The sequence below is a fragment of the Dermacentor variabilis genome, chromosome 4, assembly GCF_050947875.1.
Source record: "Dermacentor variabilis isolate Ectoservices chromosome 4, ASM5094787v1, whole genome shotgun sequence".
Classification (NCBI taxonomy): domain Eukaryota; kingdom Metazoa; phylum Arthropoda; class Arachnida; order Ixodida; family Ixodidae; genus Dermacentor; species Dermacentor variabilis.
In genome coordinates, this window is record NC_134571.1 from 90,640,091 (window position 1) to 90,660,667 (window position 20,577).

The 20,577-nt window shown below is 44.8% G+C and overlaps 1 protein-coding gene across 1 annotated transcript in view; it reads right to left on the reverse strand.

The window, feature by feature from the left end:
• The window catches only part of LOC142578273 (cell adhesion molecule Dscam1-like), a 525,316-nt gene that overhangs the window by 190,958 nt on the left and 313,781 nt on the right, over window positions 1-20,577 (reverse strand). Inside the window, exon 5 of the mRNA XM_075687674.1 lies at window positions 3,499-3,789. Coding sequence (XP_075543789.1) covers window positions 3,499-3,789 — 291 coding nt within the window. The remainder of the gene's footprint in view (window positions 1-3,498; window positions 3,790-20,577) is intronic.

Here is a 20,577-nt window from a genome sequence, read left to right on the forward strand (position 1 = left end):
AAGTGACGTTATCCATTAATATGCCGAACAAAACTGAAATTTCTTCTGAATAGCCACAGGCTGTCCCGTTACGAAAGGAATAAAAGATGGCTGCCGTCGATCGCTGAGGCACTAGCTACTCACACCTAAATGAAACTTTTTGCGTGGCCGTGTAACGTTTTGGAGAACTTTCGGTACGTTTACGACCTCCTTCTGCCAACTCTTCTTTGCTGAGAATCCGTTTTAGCGTCATTCTTAAGCTTCCGTTGCATGCCGCCGCGATTGTCAACGAGCCACCGCAAGCTAAGTAAGAGAAAGCGGACCAATTGCAGACGGTGGCACCACCTGCTTCATCCGGTTATCGATGTTCAGTGCACTGGCTCAGCCCCACTGAATCCCTCTCCACTTGAGCGTGCTCCTCGCCTCTTGTGAGCTAATTAGATAAGACAAGCCGCACTGTGTAGGCAATGTTATTAGTTTTTCGAGCAAACAAAACTGACCTCCTATGAACGAGGAGAGCGTTTGATTGGTTTGTTCAGACAACCCTGCGGGTGATGGCGCGATGCTTGCGTCGGCGGTTACGCAAATTTGACGTCAGGAGACTGGAATAAGAACGTATTGGAATATTTTTACGTTCTACGGACCCTGGCAAGTGTCCGCCTGTGCAAAACTAGACGATCACATCAGCTCGCCGTCAGCGCAAGTGTGCCGGAAAGCAAAAAAGCGACGAGAAATAAAAGAAAAAGAGAAGGCGGGGCCCATGACGTATGCGTCACGCGATCCAGCTGTGTTATGGTAGAACGCAGGGAAGGAAATTCGCTTGCAGGGGCTAGGCGGTGCAAGTGGACAGAGCGTCGACGTTTGCGGTGAAGCTCGCCTCCTGAAATCATGAGTGCGCGGCACCAAAATATTTATATCTTGGCTCTTAATGAGCCGAGATTAAAATTAGTGAGCCGATCGAAAAAATTTTGCTGCAGAACAATCCCTAGATGGCATTAATTAATTATTAATTAATTAGTATTACCCTTAGGGCCAGAGGCATTAAAGAGGGGAGTGGAATATACGGGAAGAAAGACACGATACAGATTTTGTTCTGTTAATACAATGTTAGCTAAAAAGATGAGATAAAAGCGGGAAGCAACAAAAATTCAACCAATTGACCGATAACAAATATAATTACATACTTGGTTGATTACATTGCAGTACACTTGTGTTTAAAAGATGAAACTGGGAGTAGTGAGCAGTGGGCGTGACCGATCCCGGAAGGTGATTCCAGTCCTGTGAGGTGCGGGGTAGAAATGATTGATAACATGCTTGTGTTAAGCACGACATTATTCCCACCTTTAGTGCATGATCGAAACGAGGGGAAATGTATGATGGATGAAGAATAAGGTCATTGTGGAGGGCGGAGCTGTAGTATACTTGTGGAAGAGATATAGGCGAGAAAACTCTCGACGACAGGCGAGTGACGCAAGCTGTACAGACTCTTTCATTAAAGTGATACTGGCAGTACGACTGTAGTTTCTTGGAATAAAGTGGGCAGAGTTATTTTGAACAAGCTCGAGGGCCGAGGTTAATATAGCAGTGCTGGGGTCCCAGATGGAACAGGCATATTCGAGCTTACTTCGGACTAAAGATTTGTAAAGGAGGAGTTTTAAAGAAACAGGAGTAGATGAAAAATTGCGCCGGAGGTAACCTAACGAGTAGTTTGCATTGCTAATTATTTTGCTAATATGAAGAGACCAAGTAAGAGAGGAAGTTATGTGGACACCTAAATAGCAATAGAATGTTACGGATTCGAGAGCGGAATTCTCGAATAAGTAGGAAGCGGGGCAAGAAGTTGTACGGGGGATACGTAATACCTTACATTTCGTTGTGTTGAGTTCCATCAGCCAGACTTTACACCAGTTAGATATACAGTTGATATCGTTTTGAAGGTTCGTAACATCATTTTGGTCAATAATTTCTCGGAAGACTACGCAATCATCGGCGAATAAGTGAATGTTAGAGGTCATGCATTGCAGCAAGTCATTAATATAAATGAGAAACAGGAGAGGGCCGAGCACTATACCTTGGGGCACGCCAGAATGAACTGGCCTTAACGGGGAAATAAAAGTGTTAGCAGACACCAACTGTGAGCGTCCAGTTAGAAAATATTCGATCCACGAGAGAAGTTTGTTATCGATGTTCAGTTTGCTTAATTTAAAGAGAAGTAAACTGTGGCAAACCTTTTCAAAAGGTTCTTATTAGACTTTTGCGCGCACAGAGACAGGACGTCGAACCAAGAAGGGTCACACAACATGCGCAAACTTCAACTGTATTTTACTGTGACAGCGACATATATATTCGCGTCCACAATCAGAAAAAGAACAGCATGGCAAGAAAACAAACAAACCACGTGCAAAACCGCATAGCCACATGTGCCGGCGAAACCAAACCTTGTCACTGTCATTCCTTTTCACCATCCAGAATCTTACTTCCCTGTCACTTAATGCTACAAACGGGGCACTAACACAACTCTGATCGTGTCGAAGAATTTCTCTTGCCTCAACTATCTCCCTGGTTAACCGATTCATGTGAGAAAATAATATCGTGAAAAAATAATATTATTCATGAGAATAATATCCCATGAATTCGAGGATCTTACATGGAATACTAGTTAGTGAAATCGGGCGGTAGTTTAAGGGTGAATTTTTACTTCCAGATTTATGAACTGGAACCACCTTTCTTACTTTCCAGTCGGATGGCAGTGTGAATTCATCAACTGATGGTTGAAATATCTTGGATAACATAATACTAGAATATATTTTGGTACTTTTTAAGAATTTAGCATTGATAAGGTCAATTCCTGAGCTTCAGGACACTTTAAATGATTTGATATTTTTTTCGATGCCAAGGGATCGAATAATTACTGGATCCATCTTTAGAGAATCAAAACACTGCACGTTGTGAAATGTTGTAGACGAGGTAGTTCCAAAATTATAGCAAAATACATCATTTAACACTACAGAGCAGTCGGAAACTGGGATTGCTTCAATAGAAGAGTCAAGTAACGTGATTTCACTGTTACGGTCGGGATGAATGGTTCGCCAAAACTTTTTTGGACCATTACTGAGCATAGTTGGCAACGTATATTGTAGGAAATTATTACGAGAACATTTCAGCCCGGAGACATAAGCATTATTCGCTTTCGCATATGCACCCCACCGCTGCTCGGAGGGAGAATGTTTGGCCGAGCGATAGAGCCGCTTTTCTTTTTTTGTTACGAAGTCGTTGTAAATGCGAGTTATACCAAAGTGCTTTTGAATGCGAAAAAATGGTGCGCATAGGTACGTCCTGTCAATTAGTTCATGTCAGTAACTTCGAACTTATGACCGAAGTTTGCTGTGTGGCATGGTCAGGGGCCCTTTAACACTGCTGTTCGTAGTAATTGAGCTGAGGGAATCATCAAGGGATCACTTAAGTCTACGTCATTGTTTTTTTTTTCCTGACATAAGTGAGACGCATCGAGACACTTACGTCTGACGAGCAGCTCGGTGTCAGTGCGGTCTTCACCAACGCTGTTGTTGGCCAAGCAAGTGTAGCGACCCTGGTCCGACTCCCTGACAGCGCGGAGGAGCAAGGCACCCGGAAGGTGCAGCGAGCCCGACCGCACGGGCATCAGTGTTCCACGTGGTGAGCGCCGAAACCAGCGGGTCGTGGGCGCCGGGTGACCGCGGGCGAGGCACGGCATCTCGGCGTCCTCGCCCAGCGCGGCCTCGACGGACGCCTGGCCCTTCAGGATCCGCGGTGCCAGCTTGCCGTTGGGCTCTGCAAGCATTACATTGCGAGCAGACGACAATCATCAAATTCTTTCCTCTGCGGCTGTAGGCGATCAGCGGCTATTTCCGGAAAACGTTCCGCAGAACCTGGTTATTACTGCGAGTGCTTGAAATCCAGAGTCTTAATTTGCTGCTCAAGTGCGATATCGGACACGCACGACGGCATCGGTCTTTCTATACGAGCAAGAGAGAAAGAATTAAAGCGACTGGTTGGTTATTCATCCCACGACTTATGTTTTGCTATTGCGTGGTGGGACGTGTTTGGCTTATTTCAAACCGCAAAGCCACAGTAGACCAGACACTCTTAATTCCCGTCCCGTTATTGATCTCGTCGGCGACTGTTTTTAGTTCGTTGTACTTTGAGCCTTCAGAAGGCGAGCGTTCATAAAAGTTAACACTTATATAAGTCGCCTAAAGTTTCAGGAATGCTTCAAGGACCAAGAATCCTCTATTTGACCCTTAACTCCATGCTGTCGTAAGTGCAGTGTCACTATTCACTATAATGTATGGTGAATGTAGTCCATACCCGCTATATCTAAGCGAATCGGTACACGCAAATGGCAACCATTTAAGCAGAACAATATCGGATTAAAGCAGCAGTGTCTGTTCTAATCCTGTCCATCTTATCCAGTCAATCCTTACCTTTCATGACACGCAGTAAGGATGATTGAGACAAACAAACACCGAAGATAGTAAACAGCCTCGTAATATTGCAAAGAACTATCTGTGCATTCGCAAATTCAAACTGCGCACCCTGCAGGCGTATGAAAGACACATCATTAACATAGCGGACACGTTTACGTCGTACAACATGTACTAAAGAAGATAATGCTCACTGTTAACTAAGAAAGAAACGGGTAGAGTTATAAATAATTACAGCAGAATTATCTTAACTGAAGCATTGCGGTCTTAAGCAGAGACCTGCAGATAGGAAATTAGTTGCCCAAGAATATCGATAGGCTCTTTGAGCGATCGCGGTTGTACCATAACAAAGCGGAGAAATTTTTCTGATGAAATCAACATTCTGATGCTGCAAGGCTGCAATTTAGTTCTCTGCGCCTATGGGGCGCCACAACATCTCCATCTAGGAAGCAACAATTAAGCGTGCATGACTCCAACCTGACAATGCCCACCTATTCACACAACGCCGGCCGATTGCATGTCTCTAACGGAAAAACTGTCTGTACGACTGCATGTTGTACGAAAATGAGAGGTTTGCCCTTCGGACAGCTTAAGGGCACTCGCACGACAGGCTTCTTACAGAAGAGACGATCCTTGGACCGTGACCAAATGTGTCTGCGATGTGCAAAGCCACAAAAGCGCTTCTACGCTTCTTGAGATCCAGAAGCCTGGGTCAGTATAACGTGAAGCCATATAGATCTGCTAGCATTTCATTTCCGTTGTTAGCCTTCCGCGATTGGTCAAACATTTTCGGACCTTCTGTCTATCGCACCTCGTCACGAAAACCGTAAACTGTACATCTGAAAATGAGAAGATGGCAGCCTGCTGGTAATTCTGGCGCTGTTTACACGCAGCTGCCAGCGGAAATAGATTTCCTATTCTATATAAGAAAATTCTTTGCACTATAGCGTTGTCGAGCAATTTCGGCACGCGTACGACATGGCTCTGCCAATACTTTTTCACTGAGGATTCGTTTTGGCGGCATTTGTCATGCCCCGTCACACGCTGCCGTGATTGCCGACGAGCCACTGCAAGCTAAGTGAGGAGGTGCGAACCAAGCGGAGACGCCGACACTACTCTACTCACCCAGTTACCTACTTTCACTGTGCTAGTTCGGTCCCAACGAAACCCTCTCCACTTCTCCGCGCTTCTCGCCTCTCATCAGCCAATTAGGCAAGGTAAACCTTTCATGGTAGGCATAGCTATTCGCTTTTAAACGAAACAAATGTCAGCTCCCATAAACGAGGACAGCGTCTGATTGGGCTCATCAAAAAACGTTATGAGTCAGCACCCGTGCTTGCGTTGGTGTTTAGACAAATTTGACGTCGGGCGATTGGAATAAAATCAGAATGAAATGGCTTTACGTTGCCGATGAGTTGAGTGCCGCGCCCACATGGAGTCTCCGCAACACCACATTGTTGTGAACACTGCATACGGTAATATCATCGGCGTGTATATTGTACTATACGTCTGAGACCTGCTGACAGGGCCCACCCGAGGGCTAGCGTTAACAGGTTAAAGAGCAACGGTGCAAGCACCGTTGCACCGTTGCAAGCACAAAAGGGGTCGCTGCGAGCATCGACACCTGTGGCACTCGCCGCTTTGTGTTGGAGCTGCCGGTTGCATGTCTCGCCAGACGAATGGCAAACGTCCATTGAGCTAGGAAGCACTTTTCGAAATGACAGACGCGCTCGGGTAGTCGAACGCAACGCATAACGTCAAGTATCGCCATGTGGGTAAATTCATCGTACGCCTTGCGCGCATCCATGGCTGATATTGTTCGCACCCGGCGCGTCTAATCGCCGGCCAAAACCATGCTAGTAAGCACTCCAAGTCCATCATCTGGGGCCAGGTGCGGACGAAATCCAATTTGTGCATGATGGTACCATTTGAATTGTTCACGCCACAAGGTTATTCGCGTATCAAGCATTTTCTCGCATTAATTTGCAGACAGTGGCAGTTAAGGCCGTAGGGCGAACATGTCGGAAATTAGCAGGGTCTTTTACTGGCTTGGGTATAGGTATAACTTTAGCGTGTGCCCAAAATGCTGGTATGTCGACTTTAGTAATGTAATTCAAGCAAAACGGGCACATTGCGAATGTCGGGCACCTCTATAAAAACGTAGGCGCGTGAGAAATTACTTCCCCGGTAATCTTCCCCCCTACGAGTTTCTTACAAGTGGTGAATTTGCATAATATAGATACAAGTGCGATGCTCGAGCATATGAGAGGCTGCTCCAGATACAAGACGGCAATTCACGGTAAGCAAACTTCACGGAGGGTGTACAGACATGACGGAGTTTAAGTCGATGTGTTGTCCATTTAAAAGGGTCCTTTGTACGGCCATAGGCAATGCACCATTATGCCCAGCTTGAGCCGATGTGTTCTCGATTTAACTACTTACTCTGCCCCAATGCCACATAAGCCTGAGATAAAGTCTATGTGTTGTCCATCTAGCAAGGTATACTTTGCAAGACTATTGACAATGGCGCGTTGTTGAGGTGACCATGTCAAATGAAGACGGGAGACAAACACGAGAGGCGATTAGCGAGCACGTCTTTCGCGATTACATCCCCGTATTCGACAATCGACCCGAAGAGTCAGGCGTGGTGGGGCGACGAGCCGAATCTGGCGCAATTCGCCGCTTCGTCGTCCACAGGGTCCTGTTTGATAAGCGAGCACACAGATAAGCGAGCACACAGACGGTGCCCAAACAGTGCACCGATGATAATCAGAGCCAGACGCATCGTGACCGGCGAAACATATCGATTTGTTTATTCTCTGCAGGTATTTAAGGCTGCAGCTCAGAATTTCCTAAGTGAGCAGTAGCAACCCGATTACATCTGAAAATCATAGAAGCCCACGGCACAACAAAGCCGAGATCTTCATTGTGCTAGCCCGCCATAAGTTTTGCTTAAGAGACTGAAAAAAGATAGCGTTTCTGTCGGTAAATCCTTCACCGTGTGCATATTCGGCGCTCACTTATATATAGCAGTCTGTTGACTGTAGCGTGCTCTTCTTATTTTTTATTTTCTGTCTATTGAGTGAAGCTTGTATGTGCATTCCTCCATCGCAAGAAGAAAAGCTGTTGTTAATGATGATAATGTCATCATCATCATTCAGTGCCATGCTTTCTTGTTCTCGTGAACTGTTTTTGTACATGGGTATATTACCCGCTCTGCTCTTTTAAAATGTATCTTAGCTCATGAATACACGAACCTTTATATTTATTATCATGGAACCTTGGGCTTACATGATTTATAGGTACACGCCCCCCTAACTTCCTGCTTTCATTGCTTATAATTTCACACATATTTTCTTTCACCGCCGTTCAGTAGCAAACGAAATAATCTAATTAATTGGCCTCTTTACCTCATTTCTTTTTTAGGATTTCTCCCTCTCTCGTACTATAGTCCGATCTCCCTTGTTAGTATCTCTCGGTACTCTATTAATAAGCGAGATTGCAACCCACACAACAAAGGTTCTTGCAGATGTTTTGTTTTGTTCATTAAACATAGTACAATATAAAACCAAACAGAATTAAAACACCGTCCACATAGACCGCAGTATCAAGCTGGTGTCCATGGCTGCATGAGACAGATACAGCAAGTCGTTTCCACGTCTTGCGTGTGCCACGAACGGTTCAGTATGCGGCGGCATGTTCTAGCATACCCACAGTAGTTTTGTTGGCAGTCTTGTCAGCTCCAAGTACCACTGTTTCTTTCAAAATCTTGAAACAAGCTTAGCTAAGCACAAGATACTACTAGTAAGCGTAAGAACACGCCGATTTCAGGCGTACCCAACACAAAACATTTTCGTTTCAGCAATGGTAGCAGAAAAGTTGCGCAATATGTTTGGAAACCTATAGGTCTCAGTGTACCTTTTTTTTTGTTGTTGCTGTGATAAAGCTCATCGCGTCGCATCTCTAGAGAGGCCCGTTGCAGGTACACAGCAAGCGCTTCTCTGTTCAATGTTTTCTTACATTTAGTATGATCAATATTTGCATAAAGGGGCTGCTGGCAACGGATACCATCTTCCTTCGAAGATATGTATCATCCCGGTTCTATTTGAGTGAAAGACGCTCGCGCACGCATATAAAACAAGCAGGATTATTTTCCAAAAATAAACATTGAAACAGTAAGAAGCCAGCCCATAGTTCATAAAAATTCTTTAGTTTCGGGAATTAACAAGAATGAGCATGAATTTGATATAATCTTTCATATAGCGCTGATTGATCCCATCAAGTTAGTAAGTACGGCGCACAATCAGACTAGAATTGCATGATTGATGTTATGACACATATTCGTGACTGGAGATGACGGCCGATACAGGGTTATATTTGCAAATCTTCCCTTCGAACGAAAGCACTCGAAGATAAAAAGCTACTGAAAATCCGAACTGAGGTAGCCGGAACATTAAGAGCAGCTCCGACAAAAAAAATATGGAACCATGAGTACAGATATAGCAATCGCGCAAGCAAATATAGAACATCGAGCACGCAAAGAAAGTCAAGCCAGGAAACTTCACTCGTAAAGAAACCGGCGCTTCCACGATAGCGCGTTCATTTAGCGCATGAGTTCCTTATTCCGCACTAGGCGTTCAATATTCCTGAGACGTGCAACTTTTGCTAATTAACAGGCGTCTACCATGTTTAACATGCAGCGTGGCACGCTGTTCACTGAAGACCCTTAAGGCCTAACCGCTGAGCAATATTTATGACGTTCCGCTGGTAATCCTAACACGGTGCTCTTTACATTGAGAGCTCGATCATTATTCAGACATCGCTCCTCTAAGGCAGAGTGTAATATATGGCGTGCAAATAAATGAACGACTTTCGCTTCGTTACCCATAATTCCCTGCTTCCCCTTCAAAACAAGGGAAGCCCGTTATAGACTGCTATTATAGGAACATGTAAATGTTGCTCTGAGCACGAATTAGCGTGCTCGTTAAGGATGGCCCCCGCAGCAGCATTGCACCCAGTTATGTAGTTTCTCTAAACGTTACTGAGCCACAGTGTTATCCAATTTTACCGCGTTGATTGCGGGAAAGAACTGCGTGTATCTTGAGGTATAAGGGCCTTTCTTTCCACGAACTTATGGCTGTTTAAGATGCATTATAAATCCTTTGCGCCGGCGCAATTCCCTTTTCAATGGAGAAATGCGTGCGCAAAGAGTGAAATGTGTTCTTTACATTCCTGCAACGGCAGCGAAAAAAGCGAATTTTATCGCAGCGCAAGGGAAATCTGCAAAAGGAGACAAAGGACAATCACGGGATCTTCCAGCTGCTCTGCGATATAATTGGTAGGAAATAGTCATCCCTTATGCTCGTTTCTGAATAAAGTGGTGAAGCCATGGCCGCATTCCACGAACCTTTACTAAAGTTGTCTGGCAGTGACCTGGTTGTCAAATCCGAAACCTTCTGGTTTACATATCTGATAGTTCAGACAATTCGCCTGCACCGCATACATCTTTCCATGTTCTGGCCACGCATGCGGGCTTTCCATCGCGCAGATTATGCATTCTTTTGAGCGTCAAGCACGTCTAGCGCACACGCAAGTTATCGTTCCGCCGTCGTTAACATGCGCAACGTCGCAGAACCTGTACATAACACTCGTTCACGCTTGTCCAGAAGCGCACAAGCCTTTACGCGCGGCCATACCAAACAGCTCGTTAGATATACAATACATTATCACTCAGGCATGCTATCATGGTGAAGCCATGGTAACTCAGCGCTGCCAACTGTGTGCCCCAAACACTACCGAAGTTGTTCGAATTCACATCGCTCAAGCGAATTCAGAGCAGCTGTTGGTAACTTGCGGTCACATTTTCCAACGTGAAGCTTTCGTTGAGAAGCCTCCGGGCATTTCCTGACCGTGGCTGCTACTACTTTCTCGCCGAATAGCTAACACTTAAAAAAGAAAGGTCTCCACTCCACGTTTTGAAGGTGGTTGGACAGTGAAGCTGTAAACGACAACTAGAACGATTACCTATTTTGACGCAGCACCAAATTATTCACATGGCGACACTCACGTGCACTTTACCCAGTTATTACCCTAAGACGTTTCAATGGCTTGCGCCGCTACTTCGTGCACCTACAAAGAGTCGACCAGAGAAATGCACTTAACCACACTTTCGCCGTGCCTGGTGTGAAGGCTGCTCTTCAGGAGTCCTCACTATGCGCGACCTTGCCATAGCATTGTCACCACACAAATCAGCTCCTAGGCGGGTTTTCTTTCGCATGCGCAAGTATACTTATTTCAGTCCCTGCTTCGTACGCTACAGTTGCAACTTTCCGGCCACCGCAGCTTATGCGACCGTAATGTTAACCAGGAAACGCTTGCGGAGAACGCTATGCGTGGAGGCAAGCTTTCTGGTTCTTGTGTTTTCCTTCCCCTGCACGGAGGCGCCGCCGCTGTCGGGAATGCACGGTGGCGAGCGCCATCTGCTGGTGCTGAAAAGAACCCAGCTGCGCCGGCGGCGTGCTTACGGAGTGTTCGCCCACGGAGACGACAAACCCGTTGGGAGGCAGAGCTATACAGCTTCGCTGTAAAAGGATTGCGTACGTGCCCGGTGGTGGGATCGAACCTCAGACCCCTGCAGCACGACAGCCAAATACCCTGACTACTAGGCCACAATCGCACGTTTCGTTCTATCGTGCCAACTCTAACTAGCGCTTCCAGATGATCGCCGCGTATGTCACATTTAGAAGCATGTATGTGCAAGAGGGGGCATGCATTTGCATGGGCGCGCCAGTTTCTTTTATGCCAAAGACAAAGGAATAAAAATGATATTTGTGAATTTATCACATTTGATTAACCGTTTCACGAAAACTTCGCTTATATCTACCACAACTGAGCCACTGGACAAATACTTGTCGATGTTAGTTTATAGAGCGCGTAGAGATTTTAATAATACAAGTGGCTAGTCTACAAGAAAACAAAATGGTCTATGAGAAGTTGCTCAACAATTTATATGCTGTTCAAATTAAATTAAAGAGACCGTGAATACACTCGCTTTGGAGCTACGTTAGCTGCTTCATATCGACTACTCGGACTACTCAGGAGGCTCTATAGACAGGAACTGTATTTATAGACGACCAGGAGCTTCCAAGAAATTATTGTCTATTTGTGGTGAGAGAATATAATTCAGACATTGGTTTGAAGAAACGAAACTGGAGAAACTTGTATAATATAGCAACGTATGATTTTGCATCTCTGTTGATGGGCATAAGTTTTTCATCACGGGGTTTCAGCCATTGTGCAAGTATGTGGCAAGCCGCTCGCACATAAGGATGGTTAGCGATAAAGTGAATCTTTACAATTTAAAAAGGTGCAGTGAACAATCGTTTTCTGCAAATGCAAAATTTTCGCAATGGGAGCAAACACAACGCAGCAATGAAAAGTTCGGCATCATCGCACCGACCTCTTGATACCTATTTTAGAGTGTTGAGGGCATGGTCTGGCGATAGATAACGGAGAGCCATCTTTGCTTTCCTTTGTGGCCGGAGACTTCAACTATCGCTTGCGAACCCTAATGAAACAATCGAACACATCTTTAAAATGTTGCCACTTGAGAGCAGCTTATGTTAGACAAATGCGCATGCAGCGTCTGTATGCAGCAATAATTACGTTGAGGTTTTTTGAATTTTATTGCTCTGCAATAGATATAGGAAGTGAAGCAATCATGTACCTCGGTGCCTCCATGGTTATCATTTTAAAAGAAACGAACAGTGCACGCGGAATAAACGTACCACATATAGTTCCGGGAAACTAGTAAAGAAAGCGCCTTTTAAAACGTAAGAGCGAACATTTAGACACGCGGCCGAATATATTTGCTGTTTTTGTGCAATGCAACACCTTTACTGGTATAATGCAGCATTCTATTGCAACGCTATTTTTTGTTCCGCTTCGACAGTGGTCCTAGTTGTGATCCATCTGTATGTTAACACCTACATCGGCCAGTCGTGAGCGGCGGATGATAAGAATAGAATGGAATCGAGCGAAAGGAATTCTTGTATTAAACTGATCACTTTTGTTGTTGTTGTTGATGGTGTTGTTGTTTTACGTTATTCGTAACTAGTGCTCTTATGATCGGTCGAATATCAAAGTTATTAAAAGCAACTTCGTAGAACAGCACAGCTAGACGCATTATATGAACTTTGGAACTAGACTGCTGCGCAAGAGGGGGTTACGCTTCCGCGCGCCTGATTTGATTCTTTTCCTGGAAGTTCAAGAACAAATGACAGCGATGCTGGCATTGCAAAAAACTTTAGTATTTAGCTTTACGACACTTGAACTGGTGTACATTATTGTGAAAAAAAGAAAGAAAAACGATGCATTGCATACACTTTGCAAAACACAAGCCGCACAACCCACATTCGAAGCTCTTTGTAATATATCGGTTGGTTTCTGTTACTCTGACAAAGCGCACAAAAGACTTGATTTCGTGATAGCTTCAGCCTACTGCGCTTTCCTCGGCGCAAGAACAGTCCGCAGCTGAAGGCGCGAGACGCAGTCGGGGGAGTCTTTCCAAATATGGCGCAATCACATCAGCGTCACTATAATTTGAGTACGCAGCCGCTACTGGCATCGCAGGCAGCCTCTCCGGTACAAACAATCACAATATGGTAGTTTTCTGAATTATATGAATATATGCAACGTCGCGGAACTGTTTTGCAAGCTATTGCGAAACGCGTATTATAAGAACTGAGAAATGACCTCACTCCTGCCGTGTACTTATTATAGGGTTTTCGAAGTTAAAGTATCAACAACTTCAAGGAAGGAAGGAACGAATGAAGGAACGAAGGAAGGAAGGAAGGAAGGAAGGAAGGAAGGAAGGAAGGAAGGAAGGAAGGAAGGAAGGAAGGAAATAGTGGAGAAGGAAAGGCAGGGAAGTTAACCAGTTTAGCTTAACCGTTTCGCTACCCTACACATGGGAGCAGGATAGGGGGATGAAAGATGGGGAAAAGAGATAAAGAGAGCACATAACACGGCACACACATCGTTAGTTACAGTCCGTCACTCTTGCGCGGTACGTGACATCATTGTCATAGCCGCTTGTCCAAGCCCGTCTCCTTCATAAACCGAAGTAGTCCCTTCGTCGCCTTCAGCTGCGATGTCTTCCGTCGGCGATATGTGAAAATAGTTGCAACTGACAATGGTCTATTGTCAAGGTGCGCTAGAACGGAAGCCAGGGACTGTCTCTGAACATTATATTCAGGACAGTCGCACAGAATGTGTTCCAACGTCTCCTCGCAAAGACAGGCATTGCAGAGAGCGTTGTCGGCCATTCCAATGTGAAACGAGTAAGATTTCGTGAAGGCCACCCCTAGCCATAAGCGATAAAGCAGGGTGGCCTCACTTCGGCGGAGTCCAGTTGGCATACAGAGATGCATCAAAGAGGGCATGTCGTATTGATGATTGCTCCGGTTGGTCTCCCTGCTTGGTGTGCACCATAGAGAGAGCGTGATCTCCCGTGCAAGCACTCGAAGTCTGCTGGCTGCGTCGGACCGTGAAAGTGGTATGGCCTCTTCCTGTGTGTCCTCAAGAGCTGCCCGAGCGGCTTTATCGGCGTCTTCATTTCCTATGACGTCGCAGTGCCTTGGCAGCCACTGTAACGTCACGTGATGTCCTTTCTCATGTGATGTATGGAGTAGGCATCTAATATCGAGCACGAGCTGTTCGAATGGCCCGCGACGCAGAGCTGATAGCACAGATCGTAGGGCTGCCTTTGAGTCACTGAAAATTTACCATTGACGAGGTGGTTATCGATTGACGAAACAAAGTGCAGCGCGAAGAGCAGCTAGTTCCACAGATGTCGACCATCAGTATAAACCATCAGCATAAATATGTGCACTGTCCGCGTACTTCTCGTGCAGAAGAAGCAGATGCAGTTGTTTCAGCACAGGCGACGACAGCTCAGACTTTTTCCCGATTCCTGGTACGCTGAGATGGACTGTGGGGCTGACAAGACACCAAGGGGGATGGTTTAGATGCAGCGGTGAAGCCCGAGGGAAGTTTGTCGTTGTACTTGACGATAGTTTTAGAGAATGATGCTTGATGCCTGTTTGAAGGTAGTGTTGCAAGGTGGTGATAGGGGGCACGTGCGAAATGTCTGATGTGCATTCTCAGGGCTTCCACCGTAATGTGAGTTGAGCACAAGCTCAAGCACTCAGAGTTTGCCTTGGTTTGCCCAGATGCACGTCAACAGAGGCAACTATTGCGATTGCTCGGGATCATCCAATGCAAACAACTTCAATAAAAGGACTACGCCTATAATGCTCGCACAGACACCTTGGGGGACAAAATATTTGCGAGCAATGGGGTCCCTAGATCCACAATTAACAAATATTTTTAATTAACTCTTTTTTATCTTGTAAGTATGGAATGGGTTTGCATTAGGTGCTTAAATAAAATCTTATGCGAAGACAATTGCACTTTATTCATCGCTTCTAAAGTGCTTGAGTGTTGAGGTGTTAATAAGTAAATTGGCGCTCAATACGCTAATTTGTAATTAGGACGCGGGAGTCCCAATATCAAGAGAGACTCCTTTTGCAACGCAGCTAATTGCGCAAGAAATTGGGAAGCTCATGTTGTTTTTGCCAGCCGAGAGCAAGAAGGCTGCTTTTATCAGTTCTGCACAGGCTTTAGATTGGCGTGCAATGCGGAATCAGGTGCGTCACATCGGGGGTTTTTCTTTGTGTCGCTACTCCAACCTCTGAATTCGATTTAGCGTACTATATATAGGTGCCTATTTTAATGATGAATGCTTTGGAACACATAAGCTCTAGAAGTATCCAGCAAACTGAAACTGTCTTCGAATTTGATTGACGTCAAGTACCTATGATAATTTTGTACCATAATCACGATCTTTAAGAAAGAAATGAAATTAACTTTCGTAATTATGTTTTGATTGACCCTATCATCACGAGTAGCAGCCTATATTTATGTTCACTGCAGGACGAAGGCCTCTCCCAGCAATCTCCAATTACCTCTGGCTTGCGCTAGCTGATTTCACCTGCAGATTTTCTAATTTCATCGCCCCGCCTAGTTTTCTGCCGTCCCTCACTGTGCTTCCCTTCCCTTGGCACCCATTCTGTTACTCTAACAGACCACCGGTTATCTGCCCTACGTATTCCATGGCCTGCCCAGCTCCATTCTTAACAGCGGATATCCTTAGCCTAGAAAGTGCAAGGGTAGTGTATCTTGAATTCTTGTTGTTTGGCCACGCTATCGAATATTACCTTTGTCTTCTGCAAATTAATCTTCAACACTACTCTTACATTTTCTAGGCTAATGTTATCAATCATTTGCTCCAGTTTGTCCCCAGCGTCACTGAACAGCACAATGTCACCTGCACACTGAAGGTTATTGAGATATTCGCTACTGATCCTCACTCCAAATGCCTTGCAGTCTAATAGCTTGAATATTAACGCGATAGCGTTAAGGAGCTCGTGTCGCAGAAAAGCCGGTGTCGTCGGCGTCGGCGTCGGCGTCCGCGGCGTTGGCCGTGAGCGATAAATCACGGCAGACACTTCATAAATAAAAAGCAACTTCCAAGATGGGCTGGGTGGGAATCGAACCAGGGTCTCCGGAGTGTGAGACGGAGACGTTACCACTGAGCCACGAGTTCGAGGCTTCAAAGCGGTAAAAAAGCGCCTCTAGTGAACGCGGTGTTACCTTAGAAACGAGCTGTTTCTAAGGCTCAGGCGTGCGTCGCTTGCTGAGGCGCACATTTCGTTGTCGCGCCGAACGCTGCGTTGCTCGACGCTCACCGCGTCCGATGCGGGGCGCGTAGTCGCTGCGCCGTAGCCCAATACCCCTGACGGGTCGACGGGAACGCTGTCGCGTTCCACTCATGAAGGCGAAGCTTAAGTGTCCTCCAATTTTTTTTTTCTAAGCACGCAGTGAATAGCATTGAAAACGTTGTGTCTCATCGCCTGAATACTTTCTGTATAGGCACTTTTCCACTTTTGCTGTGGAGAAATAAGGAAGCTGTGGAGCCTACCTGTAAATATGCTGTCGTGTTTAGGGAAGCCTCCATGACTGTTGGTATTTATACGGAATCAAATGCTTTTTTTGTAATCTATTAAATCTATATAGAGAGACTAATTATACTCCACAGCTTTCCCAATTGCCTGATTGATGACATAGATGTGATTTTTTGTAGAATACCCATTCCCAAAAAGAGCCTGATATATTCGGTGGTTAATTTCAAGGTTGCTCTGATACTTATGAAAATTATTTTGGTTAACATTTTGGGGCATTTTGGAAGCAAATCAATGAGCCTATAATTCTTTCACTCTTCAACGTCCTTTCTTATGGATTAGTATAACGTTTACATTTTGCTAACCCTCTCGTACACTTGAAGTCGTGAGGCATTGCGTATAAAGGGTCGCGAGCTTTTCAGGTATTATTATCCTTCCATGTTTGATTAATCGCTGGTTGTACATGGCGCTTCTGTATCCTGTTGGTCTGCCACACCCAGGAATCTTTGACATTGCCCCTGCGGCTATTTTTCGAACTTCACCTAAAAGCGTTCTGGTGGGCTAGTTGGTTAGAATCTATGATTAAATGTGTAAGCGCGTCTGAATGAGGACATATAAATAAAGAGACAAAGCGCTTTCTCTGTGTGTCCGTTTCTCTCTACGTCGTCGTTCAGTGGCGCTAACACATTTTGTCGCAAACTTCAGCGCATTGCAGCAGCATAACTCAATGGGCTACATTTCTTAAAATGATCTTTTCCAAAAGGCTCCCCGAAGCTCAACAACTTTCAGGTAGCAACGGCGAGAGAGTACGCCCTTCTAATCGCATGCATATTTACGGCGCCTATTAGCAACTTTCCTGCTGCGTTATAGCAGTGCATTAACCTTTACCGAAATTCTGCTCTAACGCAGCAAAGAGGTCACGGTTAAGTGCCGTAAATAAGCATGTTAATAAACGAGCGTCCCCTCTCGACAAAGCTAGCTGAAAGTTGTCGAAATTCGCGCGGGCTTCTGAAATACTGTATTTTTTTTAAATGATGCCTTTTGAATTACGTTCAAGCACTGTGGCGAAGTTTGGCAGACAGCCGAAGTGGAATGTCCAAATTCGTGGAGAAGAGGGAGGAGGACATTACTTCCTATCAAGCTTTTATGGCTGCTCTGGCTACTATAGAGGTCAACATAGTCAACGAAGTTACTGATTACATTACCCTACTTTTTGTTATCTGCATACATCTTGCTCTTTCCTATGCCAACTTTCTCACAGATTTGTGGCTGCCCCCATTTTTTACTGCTTCCTCAATCTCTCCGACGTTGTTATCTCGAATAGAGTTGGACACTTTCATGATTTGTCGTTTCTTTATGAGGTCCTTTGTTACTAAACAACCAGACTCTTGACGGGTTAACATCGCTACCTTCCTTATATATATATATATATATATATATATATATATATATATATATATATATATATATATATAAAACTTGGTACTGGGCTAGTTGGTGATGCACATATATATATATATATATTGCCTACCTGTTGCTTTGGTGATTTACCTCCCACTTCAATTGCTGCTACTGAAATTATTCTAGTTACTGTTTCATTCATTACTTCTATGCTATTTTCTTCTTCCTGTTCTAAAACCACACATTTATTGGCGCGAACCAGCCTGGATTCATTCGCTTTTGCCCTGATTGGCCTGGTTGTTCTTTACTAATTTTGCTCCTCCTCCTTCCAAATTTAGAGCAATCCTAGACCTTACCGACTATGATCCCTACCTTCTACATTACCTAACACTTCAACATGCTGCACGATGCTCGGGTCCGCACAGAGTATGAAATATTTTTCATTTCGTGTTTCCCCGATAGGGATTTTTCAGGTTCGCTTCCACCCTCGGTGGTGGTTGTGCTCAGTGGCTTTGACGTTGCGCTGCTAACCACGAGATCGCAAGATCAAATCCCTGAAAGGGTGGCTGCATTAGGACTGGGGCAAAATGAAGAAAGCCCATGTTCCGTGCATTCGGTGCACGTTACGTTGACGTTAATGAACGGTGACGTTAATGAACGTCACGTAGTTAAAATTAATGAGAAGCCCCCACTGCGGCGTGCCTCATAATGAGATTGTGGTTTTTGCACGTGAAACCGCAGAATTCATTTTAAATATTAAATATTCACTCCCTGTCATTGCGCGTCTGGAAGAAGTTATTCGTTTCCGGAGTCAATTTTTTTCCCTACGAAATCTAGAGTCAATTCCTAGAGACAATGTCGTAATTTCAAATTGCCTCTTTTACAGTCTCCTTTTGCTCCATTTTCGCATTGAAGTCTCGCGTGGCCCCAATTTACTGACTTTGCGCTGTTGTCATGCTAATTCCAGTTGCTCATAGAGCATTTCTATTTATTCGGGATTATGACTGGATGTTTTAGCGTAGGCTCTTGCTAGGTATATTCTATGCCACCTATTTGGTTTTATTACGACGACTACTACCCTTTCATTAACTGTGCAGAATTATTCAGTGTTGCTCGCTATGTCTTTATGAATCAAAAATCCGACCCCGTCTTCTCCCTTACCAGGAAGAACTCTGTAACAGAGGACGTGCGCAGAGGACCATGTAGCAGAGGACATGGTAAGCACTGTATGAGCCTTACCAATTCTTCTAGCCCGAATAAGGCCAATGATATCGTAAGCAATGTCTGATAATTCCTCGAAGAGTCCTTCTAAGCTAGCCTCAGGAGAGTGGGTACACCTGTTAAACGTTGCCAGGTTCAGTTCCGAGTGGCGACCTGTCTGGACGCTATTCTTGTCCCCGAAAAATTGTGTTCTTGAAAGCGAGTAAACCACCTGCACAAGTAGAATTTGTGTAGCTCGCGTATCCTTCTTAACAACATCAGTGATAATTTAATTTTCTAGGCTATGATACGCATTTGGCACCGTAAAGATTAGTTTGTGTACATCGAAAGAGCAAGTATGCCCGAATATGAATATACAAATTTTGGGATTGATACAATAAAAAAAAAAGTTTAAAATGTCGTCTTTAATTGTTTTACTGTTTCGTTTTGTCAAGTTTTTACTTGGTCTGCCTTGATGCAGTATGAACAATGTCACGACAATTTTTTTTTCTGAATAATCCCGGTGGCCTTGTTTCTGAGGACAAATTGCGGGTGTTGCGTTCCCTGACAGAATACGCAGCAGTACAATCTTTTATATTTGAAGCAAGTGTTGGGTAATTAGGCTCCTTCACGTTGAGCACAGCCGCCATCTAGAGACGTAGCGGAATATAGCTTGATTTCGCATTATATTTCTTCCTCTTGTTTTTTTACGCTTTATAGCAGGTAGTAGAGTGCACTTATCATGACCAAATACGCACAAAAAAAAACTGCCATTGTCTAGAAAATCCATTAGCGCAGCTTAAGCGCAGAAAAAAAGTAATGGGCTCGCGAAAGAGTGTTAACATGTTGCGCATGTTGAGGCGGCCCTACTTTTTCTCTTTTCTGTTTGACAGGGAGCCTCTTTAAAGAAATCTGGAGAGGCTTCGCTCCTTTAGCGTGCACAATGCGCCCGTTTCGCGGCTCTGAAGAAAGAAAACAGTAGCTTCAAGTTTCTTTTTTAGAAGGACATGGAAGGAGATTGGTTTTCACAGCTAAAAGCTGCACTTAGTGCGCGTTCAATTACCAAGCTATGAAATGTCCTAAAGGCCACTTAGGCTTTAACAAACTGTCGCAAGAAGAGTTTGGGCAAGTAGGGGACGAGACCCGTCGTTGTACGGAGGACCCTAGAGCAGAAACTTGTTTCGCAAGACGAAGGGTGAGTGATTGCCGCCCCGTCAATGTTCGCGAATGTTCCCGTTTGATGTTTAATCACGTTAGGCGCAGCGTATGCTGCATGCTTAGCCACTGTAGACACCGAACCGTTCTTAGAATAATCTTTGTTTGGCGTTCGGCGAGAATGTCATCCTCGTTTTCAGTACATGGACGCCTAGATTTGGCAAATTGATAATGTCGTTGTAATTCCGCGCCACTTCCCTTCATGCTTGCCGTAAGACGTTATACTTAATGCCTACATTTTATTTTTCTTTTGGCCAATTGCAGAGCGAACTTGGTTGGTCGAAAGAGCGATATCA